This window comes from Mastomys coucha, unplaced genomic scaffold, assembly GCF_008632895.1.
Source record: "Mastomys coucha isolate ucsf_1 unplaced genomic scaffold, UCSF_Mcou_1 pScaffold5, whole genome shotgun sequence".
NCBI lineage: Eukaryota > Metazoa > Chordata > Mammalia > Rodentia > Muridae > Mastomys > Mastomys coucha.
Window position 1 is genome coordinate 116,110,883 of NW_022196911.1, and position 13,897 is coordinate 116,124,779.

The following is a 13,897-nucleotide window of genomic DNA, read 5'->3' on the forward strand; positions in this document are numbered from 1 at the left end:
GTGAGGGATATGGATAAACTGAGGTACTGTATTGGCTGGTATTGTGTGTCAACTTGACACAGGCTGGAGTTATCACAGAGAAGGGAGCTTCAGTTGGGGACCTGCCTCCATGAGATTCAGCTGTGGAGCATTTTCTCAATTAGTGATCAAGGGGGTAGGGCCCCTTGTGGGTGGTGCCATCCCTGGGCTGGAAGTCTTGGGTTCTATAAGAAAGCAGGCTGAGCAAGCCAGGAGAAGCAAGCCAGTAAAGAACATCACTCCATGGCCTCTGCATCAGCTCCTGCTTCCTGGCCTGCTTGAGTTTCAGTCCTGACTTCCTTTGGTGATAACAGCAATGTGGAAGTAAGCCAAATAAACCCTTTCCTCCCCAACTTGCTTCTTGGTCATGATGTTTGTGCAGGAATAGAAACCCTGACTAAGACAGGTAGGAAACTCCATCCTGTGGAATATTATACAGGCTAGAACCTAGTCTGCGATCAAAGAGGGAGCTAGGTACAGATATTTATTTCTTTCTGCTTCTTTAAGATATTTTTATTTTATGTGTATGGATGTATTGTGTTGTGTGTACAGTGCTGTCTGGGGCCAGAAGAAGATAAAGATGTCATGTAACTGGAAGTCCATATGGTTTTGAGTCACCATGTGGGTGCTGGGAATCAAACCAGGGTCCTTTACAAGAGCAGCCACAGCTCTTAATCACTGGGCCAGCTCTCACTTCTTGACTATAAATTCAACATGACCAGCTGTCTGGAGCTCCTGCCCCTATATGCACCTGCAGTGAGGTACTACTCTTGTGTGCACATGCAGTGAGCCCTGTGTGAACCTGAAGTGAGCCTCTATGTGCACCTGCAGTGAGCCCTGTGTGCACCTGAAGTGAGCCTCTATATGCACCTGCAGTGAGCCTCTATGTGCACCTGCAGTGAGCCCTGTGTGCACCTGCAGTGAGCCTCTATGTGCACCTGCAGTGAGCCCTGTGTGCACCTGGAGTGAGCCTCTATGTGCACCTGCAGTGAGCCCTGTGTGCACCTGCAGTGAGCCCTGTGTGCACCTGCAGGGAGCCCTGTGTGCACCTGCAGGGAGCCTGTGTGCGTGCACCTGCAGTGACCCAGTATGCACCTGCAGTGAATCTCTATGTGCACCTGCAGTGAGCCCTGTGTGCACCTGCAGTGAGTCCTGTGTGCACTTGCAGTGAGTCTCTATGTGCACCTGCAGCGAGGTGCTGCATCCTAGGACTGTGAGCTAAAATACTCCCAGGCGTTTTTATGAAGAGTATTTTATCACAGCAACAGAAAAGAAACCAAGACATGAGGAGACACGAGGAGACAGGAGGAGAGGAGTTAGATTAGATGCTCCTCAGGGCTTTCTAAGCCTTCACCTCCCAAAGGAGTTAGAAGAAAAGTTCCAGGAAGTTTGGCAGCCTGCCTTGCTCGGAGCCATCTTATGAGGCGGCCTGGGTGAGAACAGAGTGGTGAAAACTGGGAGACAAAGGTGCCTTAGGCTCATGGACAGTCAGGTGGAAACTCAGCTCAGTGTAAACAAACAAGAAAAAAAAACAGGAAGTGGCCCAAGTTGTTTGGAAACCACTGTTGTCCAGAACTATCTTCCCAGTCAAGCACCCACGTCTCATGAGCTGCGCTCACTTGCAAAAGCCTACCTCAGCTGGATTTGGTGACTATTACATCCCCTCATAGAGGAGCTGGGGGGGGGGGGGTCACAAGACTCTCACCTAAGTATCCCTTAGCTCTCAGCCACGTGTTTGCACACAACTCTGCCCTAATTAAGGTGGCCTTGGGAAAGGCTAGAGTTTGTATATGCTTAGCCCATGGAGTGGCACTATTAGGAGGTGTAGCCTTGTTGGAGGAAGTGTGTCACTGTGGGTGTGGGCTTTAAGACCCTCATCCTAGCTGCCTGGAAGCCAGTATTCTGCTAGCAGACTTCAGGAGAAGGTGTAGAACTCTCAGCTCCTCCTGCACCATGCCTGCCTGGATGCTGCCATGTTCTCGCCTTGATGATAATGGACTGAACCTCTGAACCTGTAAGCCAGCCCCAATTAAATGTTGTCCTTGTAAGAGTTGCCTTGGTCATGGAGTCTGTTCACAGCAGAAAAACTCTAACTAAGACAAGAATGTAGGCCAGGAAAGACCAGGGGGAGAGTTCCATTCATGTGGCTATGGGAAATCATCATCCTTGCTGGGGAGGTTTTCCAGTGTGACTTCTGGGACAAGCACCCACACTCCAGTAACCCCTCACCTATGTTCTGTAAGGAAGTCCCAAAACTCATTGGCTCCCCAGAGTTAACCTCAGTGGAATGGTGCCTCACAGTGTTGTTGAGACTTAGGAGGGGTCAGGGAGATGGGGATTACATCTCCCGAGAAGGAAGTCTAGCTACACAATCTGTCTCTAGTGGGTAGTGAGTCCTCTATCGCCAAAAGCATCCAAGATGAAACAGCTTTGTGTATTCCAGAGACTCCTGGGACTCCCTCTGCCTCTACCTGAGTGCCTCTACCCAGACATGTACACAGGTCTGTGTAACTACAAGGCTCACAGCTCCCCTGAGCTGTGTTTACTCTTCTGGCCTGGATGTCACTGCATGTCACTGGCCAACATGCCAGGATCAGGTTTGACAGCCATGTAAGATTCCTTCTAGGTTGTGGGGTTTTTGCTGTTTTTCAAGACAAGGTCTCACTATGTCGCTCTGGCTGGCCTAAAACTCCTTATGTAGGCCAGGCTGGCTTTGAACTCAGATACTTGGCTGCCTCCGCCTCCCAAGGCCTGTGCCATCATGTCTGTATTTTGCTTTTTTTTTTTGAGACAGGTACTCTCTCGGTACTCGTAGGCCTGGCTGTCCTGCTTTGTAGACCAGGCTGGCCTTGAACTCAGGTCTGCCTGCCTCTGCCTGGGATTAAAGGCTGTGAATAAAGTGCTGTGGTTAAAGGGCTGTGTCACCACCACCTCTTTGTAGTTTTGAATGAGTAGTTTACAACGCCAGCATTAGGTGGGGGGCTGAAGCAGGCAGAATTCTGAGTTAGAGGCCAGCCTAGTCTACAGACTAAGTCCCAGGACAGCCAGGGCTATACAGAGAAACCCTGCCTCAGAAAACAAAAACAAAACAAAAGGCGTTAGTGCTGGAAGTGTAGTGTGTGGCTGACAGCTGCTTGAGAGTCCAGGGAGGATTGCCTGCCTGGTATGCTATGAGGCCAGACTTCATCTTCCACTCAGTGGTCTGAAATAAACCATGGCTTCTGTGTCCTGGCCAGGGAACCGAAGGCACCCGCAGGAAACCCTGGAAATGCCAGCAAGTAGCCAGAGTAGCCAGCCCCTTCTGCAAACACAATGTGTACCTATGCACTAAGCAAACAGGAGGCTTTGAGCTTATATGGCCCCTGGCCTCAGTTCTTAAGCATTCTAGGATCTATAACGCCTGGACACTTGGACTCTGGCCATTTTGTTCAAAGCTCTATACCTGCCCAGAGCCAAGCTTGGTCTGGAATGTCCAGTTTTCCATAGATCAAGGACTTCCAGTTACTCACATCTTTTATTTTGTGCATATGAGAACAAAGTGGCCCAGGAACTTCAAAGGAAGGGCGCTTGGAATTCATCCATTAGTAGGATATGGCAAAAGAGATCAGATGTAATTTGTTTTATGGGAATCAATCCCAGGCCCCTGAGTTCCTACATGTACCCAGCAGGGATGGGTGACCATGGATATTGAACCTGAGTTACTGAGCACACCAGGCCCAGCATGGCCATGTGGGGAATTTGGAAATCTCTTTGGCTCTTTGCCTCTGTATCAGCTGCCCCTGAGAGATGCAGAACCCTCAACCCATAGCCCAGGGGATTATGGGTCTGTAGAGGGAAACAGCAATGCTAACATAAGCCCATCCCTCCCTTATAGATGAGGTCACACATCCTAGATGACAACATTGACAAGTTTTAGAAGGGACAGTCCAAGGATGGCTAGGGTGATGGCTCAGTGGATAAAGGGCCCCCTGTGCAAGCAGGGGGACCTGGGTTCAGATCCCAGACATCCACATAGAAAACCAGTGGCTGTAACCCGAGAGCTGGGACAGGGGCAGAGGTAGGCAGATTCACAGGACTCATTGACCATCCAGTCTAGACGAATTGGTAGGCTTCAGCTTCAGTGGGGAAACTTGTTTTTAAAAATAAGGCTGGGTGGGGGTGGGGATGAGGGTCTGGAGAGATGACTCAGCAGTTAAGAACGCTGACTGCTTTTGCAGATGGCCTGGCTTTGGTTCCCAGCCCCCATATGATGGCTCAAAAGTTACCTGTAACTCCAGTTCCAGGGGATCTGATGCATTCTCTTAGCCTCTGCTGACACAAGACACACAAATGGCATGTACACATGCATACATACATAAAAATACCCATAAGTAAAATAAAGATAACTCTTAAGAAAGAAAAAGTGGAGAGAAACTGAAGGAGACACCAGTGTTGAACTCTGGCCTTCACATGCACACACTCTTACCTAAATATGTTTGCACACACACACACACACACACACACACACACGGAAGAAAGAATCCAATGAGACCACAGTCTTTCTTCACTCTTTACTGTGTAAAAATAAACTTAACAATTCATGTCATCTCAGCAAGAAAATGGGAAAAGAAAAGCAAGGATACCAGTATAAATAGTGCACTTCCGGAATGGCTGACGGGTGTGGTTAACCCCTGATACTCAAAAGGCTGCAGAGTGTATGAAAAATGTACAGCTTTGGTTAGCAAATAATGAAAAAGTAAGATACATCGATTCTTTCATATTTTACAGTATGTACATTGTAACAATATCAACTCTAGGGGGGTTGCTTTTTTTTTGGCAAATAAGACAAAATTGGGACTCTAAGTATCGGGCTTTTGTTTCTCCTCAATGACTTGTCCCCTCGTGAACAAATTGCATGTAAGTCCACTGCGCACAGAAGCAATACATTTCCCACTGTTAGCTGAGTAAGTTTACACGTTGTGTTTTGGATGAAATCATGACCGCTCCGAGCCACGCTCGGGTGAGTTACTAAGGATGCTGTACCCCTACACTAGCCAGAGTGACCCTAGTTCCTTCTATCAAGCTCAGAACTGGTATCTAAATTCTCATCTTCTTCCATGTAACCGTTCAGCTCCAACATGAAGAACCCACCGTCAGGGGCTTTCTTTTTAACCTCCTGGTCCCCAACACACCTTCAAGATCTGGTGGCCCCTCATCGGAGCTCATTGGAATGACTGTGAACCTCAGGCCAGCCTGCCCTCCCCCTCACTGCCCACAAGACAACCCCTTGGTCTCAGGTCCCAGGGCTGGTGACAAAGTGATCTTTGCAGTCTTAGAAAACAAGTCGGGTGTCTACAAAAAGAAAAGCAAGCATACAAAAGTGTATCTCTTTCTTCCAAAATACTCGCTTTTAGTCCTACATTTTGGCGGAGCCTGAAAGTATTTTCAAGGGAGATATAGGTTGAGATAATTTATAGGTTTGTCCTATTCTTTCATAAAAATACTCTTGTTTGGTAATAAACTTTTTCTTCTACAGTAAGAGAAATAATACTGTGTTATCAAAAGCAAGAAGGCTTACGATTCAAGTGAGCTCTCAGCCCCTAGGGCCTGGGAGCCTCCGTGGCAGCTCTACCACCCCTAATGCCCAGGGTGCTGTCGGACACCATCGGCAGAAGCAAACACTGTCTCGACAGTGCGTTTTATCTCTTATTTTATAAAATGGCTTACCTGAGAGAGGCATGTATTATTCAGTGCAAGAGGGAACACCAATCAGATTACGGAGTCGATGGGAAGTATGCGGATTAGATTTGCGGCTGTTGTTATCTTTCTCAGGGCCAGCAAAGTGCCAAGTGTGAACACAGTGACGGAGAGGAGGGCTTGGCACAGACTCCAGTAAGGGGCAGGGCAAGAGCTAGATGTCAGCGTCTGTCCCTGGCACCGTGGGTGCCACAGGGGAGGGAGAGGAGGGAGAGGAGCTGAGAGATGAAGGGACAGAGGCAGAAGCATTGGGGTGTGCTCTGCCCTCTAAGCCAGGGCAGAGGATGGCTTGTGGTCCTGAACGGACAGCTCCCACCCCACCCGTCTGGGTGCAAGTGGTCTGGGGTCCGCATTGGCAGGGGCTGGGGCTGGTGGCAGGGGTTGGCAGGAATACACCGGGCACACCCGGCTCTGGGCCTCGCCTGGTGGTGGCTCCCAGAAGGCTAAAGTAAGGGTGGGGCTCGATCTGGTCTGGAAAGTCGATTCGAAGCTCGAGTTCTCTCTCCCAACCATGGGTACCATTCAGGCTTGTTCTCAACCTAGATGTTAGAGATGCTTCTTGCTATGTCTTGAGGGGCGGGGAGGGGAGAGGGATGCTGATCTCTCTCTCTCTCTCTCTCTCTCTCTCTCGACCTCCCCAACACCCCTGGCTTGCTTACCCAGCCATTTTTCAGTAGCTACATGGGTGATCACAGAACACTGGGTGGCATTCAGCACACAAACACAGAACCAGAGAAGTCCATGCAGGCAAGGGAACACGCATTGGACCAAGGGAGCAAGGGACACACCACCCTGAGGAACATGCAAACACAGAAGATCCCCGCAGATCCAAGGATGCCACAACCCGGCGGGCGCTGAGGAAGCACAATTATCTAAGAAAAAGCCACTGCTGGACAACGAGTGGAGCACAGCCTGATCCGCACCCTCTTAGAGAGGGATGCACCACAGAGCAGTGACCGGGAACCGTGCAGACACCCACAAGAACAGTGACATGAACAGCACACACACAGACAGACACGGATGCACTAGTTTCAGACACAACATGGACCTGTATGGAAGGAGACAGGTGCCCCTGGAAGGAACAGCAGGTGGAAAACCCGCTCCTATTGAGGAATTAAGTGTCTGCAGCTGCAGACGAGCCAGGCAGTGCGTAGGTTTCTAGAAAGACTTGCCAGCCTTCTGCTAGTCAGACTACTGGAGACATAGTCCAGGTGTCACTGGGCGTGTGCCCACAACATGGGGGAACAAAGCAGGGGTCCACCCCGCCTGGACACAGCCTCCTCGGCATCCAGCAGACACATGTGCACACTCACATTTGTCCCCCTCCTCAGAAGGCCCAGAAGAGGGTACTGGTGCTACTCTCAATAAGGAAAAGCCACAGACTCAGTGTGGGGCCAGTGGCAGGTTGGGACCGCTGCAGGGCTTGTGCCCCATGAAATGCAGGAGTGGATGGTAGGCCCCACCCTGGCCAGCAGGCTCCACATGAGAGGTTTCTGAGCCCCTGGCCCCTGAGGGGTCTGAGTTAGCTCACCTGGGCCTGGGTGAGCTGGGGGAGGGAGTATGGCTGTGTAAAATGCCGTGGGAAACCATTCCCACGGACGGTGGGTCAGGTCTCAGTACTCTAGAGCTGAGACCAAGCACGTGAGACCCCCACTTGAAGCCTCTGGTCTCTCATTGCCAGAGGGAGGAGGAAGGGTGGGTGCCAAGGCCCTGTGTCCTGGGACTCTAGAAGGGCACTCTCCTCTCAGAACCACTGGGCTGAAGTAGCTTTGGAAGCTAAAAGGGAATAACAGGTCCCTTGGTAGATACAAGAAGGCAGGAAGGCCAAGGGTTAGGAGCAGTCCTGGGGTAGAGCTACTGAGGGGTCCACTCTACCCTCAGATGCAGACAGCAGACAGCCTGATGGGGGCGTGGAAAGGGGATGGTTGGCAGGTGGTGCCATCCCTGGACAACCAGCCTTTAAAATTTCAGAGAATCCACTTATCGTCCCAAATAAAGATTCCTGTGGAAAGGTCCCCCAGCCTTAACAAACCATTGTTGACTTCTGTCAACAATGACCTATGTCACTCCCAAAGAGGTCTGTCTGCAAACAAGGACAAATAGGTGTCCCAGGAAGCCGCACCAGCCCTGAGGCACACAGGCAGCTGACCCATCAGGAAACTTACAAAAATCACAAAGAAAAAAGGGAACAACTATCTCATTTTAGAAGAAAGCCTCTCCTACACAGGCATACACACACACACACTCCTCTCCTCTCATGTAATTCTGCATTGTCAAAGCTGATGCTGCCTGCGTTAGCTAGGCATGCCCGGGAAATAGTAGGGCCCCTAGGGACAAAGGGGTGTCCTTAGGGCCAAAGAAGAGCCGGGACTGTTTCATGTGCACAAGGAGGACAACCAGGCTGTGTGCATGTGCGTGTGCAGGGGCCATGGCCTTGAGTCATTCCTGGGGGAAGGGGAGAAGAGAGACAATGGGTCACCATACAAGCAGGGTAGGCAGGCGTTGGGCGGGGGGTGGGGGGTGGGGGGGGCCTCAGCCCTAGCCTGAAGCCTTCAGTTGATCTGGCGACAAGCCTCGAATGTCCACTTGGTGGCTCCACCAAAGATCTCGATCTGGGACTCAGCCCAGGCGATGACATTGCCAGAGAGGGCCTTACTGCTGCAGGTGGCCAGGTTGTACACCTCCCCAGGAGTCAGCTTGCGGTCCCAGATGTTGAAATGGGCTAGCTCACCCACAAACGCTTGGGTGGCATCAAAGCCTCCACCTAGAGTGTCCTTTGGAGAAGAGTGAGGGATGAGAGAGAGAAGGGGTTGGCTGGGTGACAGAGTGGCCTAGCTGAGGCACCCGATGCTGAAGGGGTAGGGAGCCTGCCTACCCCTGCCTCCCTCCCTTCAGGGTCTCCCCCCTTTCCTTACCCTGTTGGTACTGTTGTCTTCCCTGAGAGGAGCCCAGGGAAGGGATTGGTGCTAGCCCACACTGGATAATAGCATCCCTCCAGGGGTCTGGAGATGCCACCCTTCACACCCAATCCCCAGGACAATAATGAGCAGGGGGTTGTAGAGAGCCATCGGCAGCCAAGGCAGCACTATCTCTGATCCCTTTCAAACACCCTATCTGGCGGAAGATGGCTCAACAGGAATGGAAGATGACTTCCTGTCCCCTCATCTCCCTCCCAGCCCGTGCCCAGTGGGAGATGAACCATTTCACAGGAACTAAATTATTCATTGCTAAAAGTGGAACTGGGCTTCCTATGCCAAAGAGAGGCCCTGCTGCAGTTTCCCAAGAGTGCTGGGACCTGGGCCCACTCCCATGGAGCTTGCTAAACTATGGTGTGACTTGTTCCTGGCACACACCCATGGACACACACACACACACACACTCCCTCCCTTGCCCTTTGCCCAGGCCAGTACCTGCTCCTGGCCCAGCACCAGCACACCCTGTGGTTTGATGGGGTGATAGGGTGCCAGGTTCTCTCCATTGCCGCCCTGGGTGCCATCCTGATAGGCCTCCCAGACCCCATCCCGGGTGGTCCAGGTGACGCAGATATGGTGCCACTTGCCATCGTTGATTACAAAGGGCAGCTTGGCCACCTGGGAAAGAGGAGGACACACATCATGGACACCGTAGCCTGGTGCTACTCAGAGCTGAGTTCCGCTGCCATGCCCCTCACTCCTGTTGGGCTAGTACTGAACTCTCGTGGCGCTGCCCCTTCAATGTCCTTAGCGTCTTCCAGCCCCACCCATGGATGCGTCCTGGAATCCCACTGGAAGGCAGCAGCTTTGCCAAGGAGCCCTCGAGACCCACATGGACACACCACCTCCCTCTCCCCGAAACATGAGCCTCTGACAGAGTGTATGTCCCTGGTGCTGAAGTTTACTGCAGCCTCAGGCCTCCCCGCTGGGTCTCTCATCTTTTCCAGCTTTCTACCCAATGGCTAGGTCCTCTGGTCTATACTTCCTGCAGCCAACCCCTGCAGAGAACCTGAGTGGAATTATAAAAAGTGGTTCAGGCTGACCTGAAGCAGGATCATATACCCTCATGTACCCTAGGCAGGGGACACATGACAAGTCAGACCCCACAGGGCCAAGGGAAGCACAACACATTCTAGCTAAAAACATTCTAGGCGTTAAAAACATCAAGAGCCTCCGATCTGTTTCTAGGCAGGTTTGAACCATTCGTTTACTACTGGTGAGCACAGAGAAGGGGGCCGAGAGCTGGCAGCTGACTCCATGAACCGGGAAAGCATCGTGGAGCTGAGCTCAACTGAGAGAAAACTATCCTCTCTTGGGTGGGAAGGAGCTGGCCTCTCCCAGGGAGGGGCAAACTGAGTGAGGTCTGGATGACCGGAGTCTCTAGAAGAAGCATTTCACACTCTAGGGTATCTACAAGTCACCAAAATGGAAAGCCCAAGCCAGTCAACCAGCCAGTGGAGGAGGAGCCAGGATACCAGCAGAATGGACTAGAACATTCCCAGGACAGTCCTGTGCCCTCCCTCCCTCCCTCCCTCCCTCCCTCCCCTCTGCCAGCTAAGGCCTCTTTCTGGAATGTTCCAGCTCTCCCTGTTCTCCTATGAGGGCAGGTGAAGCTGTTCCTCCCCATTTCCGATCTGATCCAGCTTCCACCTCCCCCAGTCTCGTGGGCAGACATTTTTCTCAGAGCCACAGCCCCAATGAGCACCCCACACACCAGGGTTCTACAAGACCTGCAGTCCCACAAGCTCTGACAGGGTGTGGGGTGTGAGGACACCCCAGGGTCCTGGGTGAGCCTTGCCCTGTGGCGGCATTACCTTGTCATTAATGAGTATCTCCATGGGGTTGTTGCCCCACTCGATGAGGACCAGCTCGTTGGCCTGCCCGGGCACAGCATAAGAGAAGGGTGTGCCCACTCCAGGGGCCGCGCTGGACTTGAGCCACATGCACACAGTGAAGGCATACATCTCTGGCAGGCTCTTCTTCACCTTGGCATACATGTAGTTGGTCCGCAGTGGGAATGTCAGCTGAAATTTGTCTCCGGGGCGATTGTCTTTCTGACCTAGGGAGGACAAGTGAGCCCTGCCATCTTGTACCTTGACCAAGTGCTTAGGGTACGAGTCGTGTCTGGTCCCCATCAAGTCTCATGATGCAGATGGGGCACAGGGCCAGCTGGCAGAAAAAAGCTGACCCAAGGTCTCTGCACTCTGGGCCTTGCCCGCTCTTGTTGCCACATGGTGCCATCCCTGGGGAGGCCAAGGTAGGGGAAGAGCACAGGACAGGCTGTGAGCCTGCTGCTGGGCTGCAAAGTAGGCACGGGGAGAGAATGGGGCCTGCTTCAGTGCACACTGGCCAAGTGACTGAGAAGGTGTGGTTGCAGGAGAAGGAACCAGGCTAGCTCCCCTCTGAGCTGCCCCTGTGGGGGCCGACCTGATTTAGATGGTGACGATGTTCGGAACCTTTTGACCGTACTGGACTTTTCTCTCAGTCTCCACCAGAGACAAGCATCCCTATAGTCCAGCCCCTCCAGAGAATCCAGGATGCGCTGCAGTCAACCACTCAGTCCTGTGTGCAGCTACAAGGACCCTTCAGAGGGGGTTGCAGGCCTCCACCAGCTTCCCTATGGATGCCTACTGGAACCTACTGAGAGGCAGGGCAGCAGGGGAGATCAGCCTTCCTTGAACCAGGGCCCCCAGGGTGATGCTTTGAGGATGCCACATAGCCTCTGATGAGCTTCCTGGAAATTTAGGCTCAGGCCTGGTCACCTCACGACTGCTAGCCAGCATCCTCTGGGAAAGTCTAACCCTCATCTCCACCTCTACACGTCCTGTGGCTCGTCCTGGGCCCTGCTGTGACAGATTCTCGGGAAGACAGGTCCCATCGACAGTGCACGATTACCCTTTTCGAGCCAAGGAATGCACCCGCCTTGCCAGCTCATGGCTGTACCCCTGAGAGAACCTGGTCCCCGAATTCAGAGGGACTCCTAGAAGGGGACAGGACAGAAACTGCACCACCCTCAAGACGACTGAGCAACTGAGCAACTGAGCAGAGCTGACCCTTAGCGCAGACCCCTGCCAATTCAGGCTTTGTCGTCTGGGGAGGCGGGAGTCAGTATGGGCATCTCTCTGGACTGTTTTCCTTTCCTGAATCTCCCACCTCTCCCTTCTAAGGTTCCTCTTTCCCTTGATGTTTTTTCAGTTACATAACACGCCTTAAGATGGCACTGTTTAAATCCATCCTGCACATTTTGCAGTCCGAGCAGGGTCACGTGGCCCTGCTCTGAGCCTGGCTACCCCCTCCTCCTCTTACAACCTTGTTTGATTTCTGTGACTTCAGGGCATGGCTCATCAGCACACCCAGGCAGGTGCTAAGGACCGGCCTGAGTTCATGACCAGGGCAAATGGGGGGAGGCATGCAAGAGGGGTCGCTAGAAAGAGGAGAATCGATTGAGGGGTTCAATGTAGAGAGGGGTACCCCATACTCCTGAAAGGACAGCAGGGCAACTGGGCAACTGGCAGAAAAGATACCCAATGGCCCCAGAAGTCCAGGTCTTTGTTGGTGGCAGATCCCAGCTGAGGCAAGGCTTTCAATACTAAGGAAGGCTTGGGCCAGAAACAGCTACTGTGCAAAGTTGCTGGAGATTAAACAAATCAGACTTGAAAAAAATCCTGCGAGTGTCCTGACTGCACTGTACAATCCCTTCTTAAGCTCTGCTGCGTCCCCAGAGAGGTCTCTCCAGCCTAGGAACTGGGCAGGAAGCCCTGACTAGGGAGGGATTACAGAGTGGGTCCTGGACAGGAGGCCAGGGCAGAGAGCAGGACCCAGGCAGGCAGGGTCTCTGGAGACAGCCAGGAGCCCGAAGCATGTCCCCCTGAGCCCTTACCTTTCTCCAGCTCGCTGATCCGCTGGTGTAGGGAGGTCAAGGCGCTCTCGATCTTGGCCCTTTCCTCTGTGTCGTTCTTGGGGCCCCCTTTCCCCTCCTCCAGAGTGTTCACCCGAGACAGCACCTGCCGCTCCAGGTCATCGATCTTGCTCTGCAGCAGATCCTTGAGGCTGTTGGTTTGGCTGGAAGAATTGAGGCGGCTGTACTGCTGCGGGGGCACAAGGGCAGGGGAAAACCACACCGTTAGGCGTGCAGCCCCGACCGTGCGCGAAGGCCCGCGACGCGGTCCCTGGGGCGATTGCGGGGGCGGCCTGGAGGGGAGCTCCAGCGTGCGGCAGCCCTCGGTGCCCCGCAGGGTTCGAGAGGCGCCGGTCTGGTATCAGCGCGCCGAAGAGGCAAGGAAAGGGGGGCGGGGGTGCCGGACCGGGTCGGGATGGGGTGGGCGAGGGCAGAAGGGCGCACAACGCGGAGGGGGAACCGCAGCTCACGCGGACCTCGAGGTTCTCCAGCCGGGTTTTGAGAGATTGCAAAGTTTGCCCGAGTTGGCTGAGCGTCTCCGCGGCCGGAGTCCGGGACAGGTCGCCCATCGTGTTCTTGCCCGAGCCGGGCTGCTTGCGGCCGCCGCCCGACCTAGCCTCGCCGGGACCCGCGTCCAGGGTGCTCTGGCTCTCGCAGCGGCCAAGCTTGGTGGTCAGCTCCCTGATGGTCTCCTTCTGGCTGAGGATGGTCTCCTTCTGCTGCAGCACGGTCTCGCGGAGCTGCAGCACGTTGCTCCGAAGCTCCTCCGCGCCGCCCGCGGCCACGGACGCGGCACACATGTCGGCGTCCACCGGTACCGAAGTGCAGATGAAGCGGGTCGGCCCGAAATCCTGGGCCCGACTGCCCAGGAGGCAGAGGGCGAGCAGCGCACAGGTGCGAGCGACGCGGCCGGCCAGCATGGCTGCAGACACCTGGAGCACCGGGCCCGCTCGGCTCCGGTGGGGATCGGGCTGAGACCCGGATCGGCTGGCTGGGGCAGTCGCTCCGCAGGCGGCCCGCGCTCTGGGCACCGCGCTTCCCCGCTGCACAGTCTCCTCGGCCGCGCTCCTCGGCCCCCACTGCCGCCTGCGCTGCGGAGCCCGCGCCTTTTATGCAGTCGCGGGAGGGGCCTCGGCGCCGCCGACGTCAGCGGGGGAGGAATCCCGCTTTAATTGTGTGCGGACGGGCCCCGCGGCGCCGCGGGGGTCGCACGGGAGCGCGGCTGGAGCTACCTCGGCCCTCCCCATCTCGGCCCTCCCGGATCCGCCCCCGC

General features: G+C 54.1%; 1 protein-coding gene across 1 annotated transcript; it reads right to left on the minus strand.

Annotated features, from left to right (window-relative positions):
* Positions 1-4,553: 4,553 nt before the first annotated feature.
* On the minus strand, positions 4,554-13,693 carry Nptx1 (neuronal pentraxin 1). Its single transcript, XM_031353712.1, has 5 exons — positions 13,101-13,693; positions 12,607-12,814; positions 10,541-10,785; positions 9,165-9,344; positions 4,554-8,528 (listed from the first exon to the last, which is right to left on the minus strand). Exons 1-5 carry the CDS (start codon positions 13,542-13,544, stop codon positions 8,307-8,309), a joined length of 1,299 nt encoding a protein of 432 aa, XP_031209572.1. The 5' UTR covers positions 13,545-13,693; the 3' UTR covers positions 4,554-8,306.
* Between the last annotated feature and the right edge of the window lie 204 nt (positions 13,694-13,897).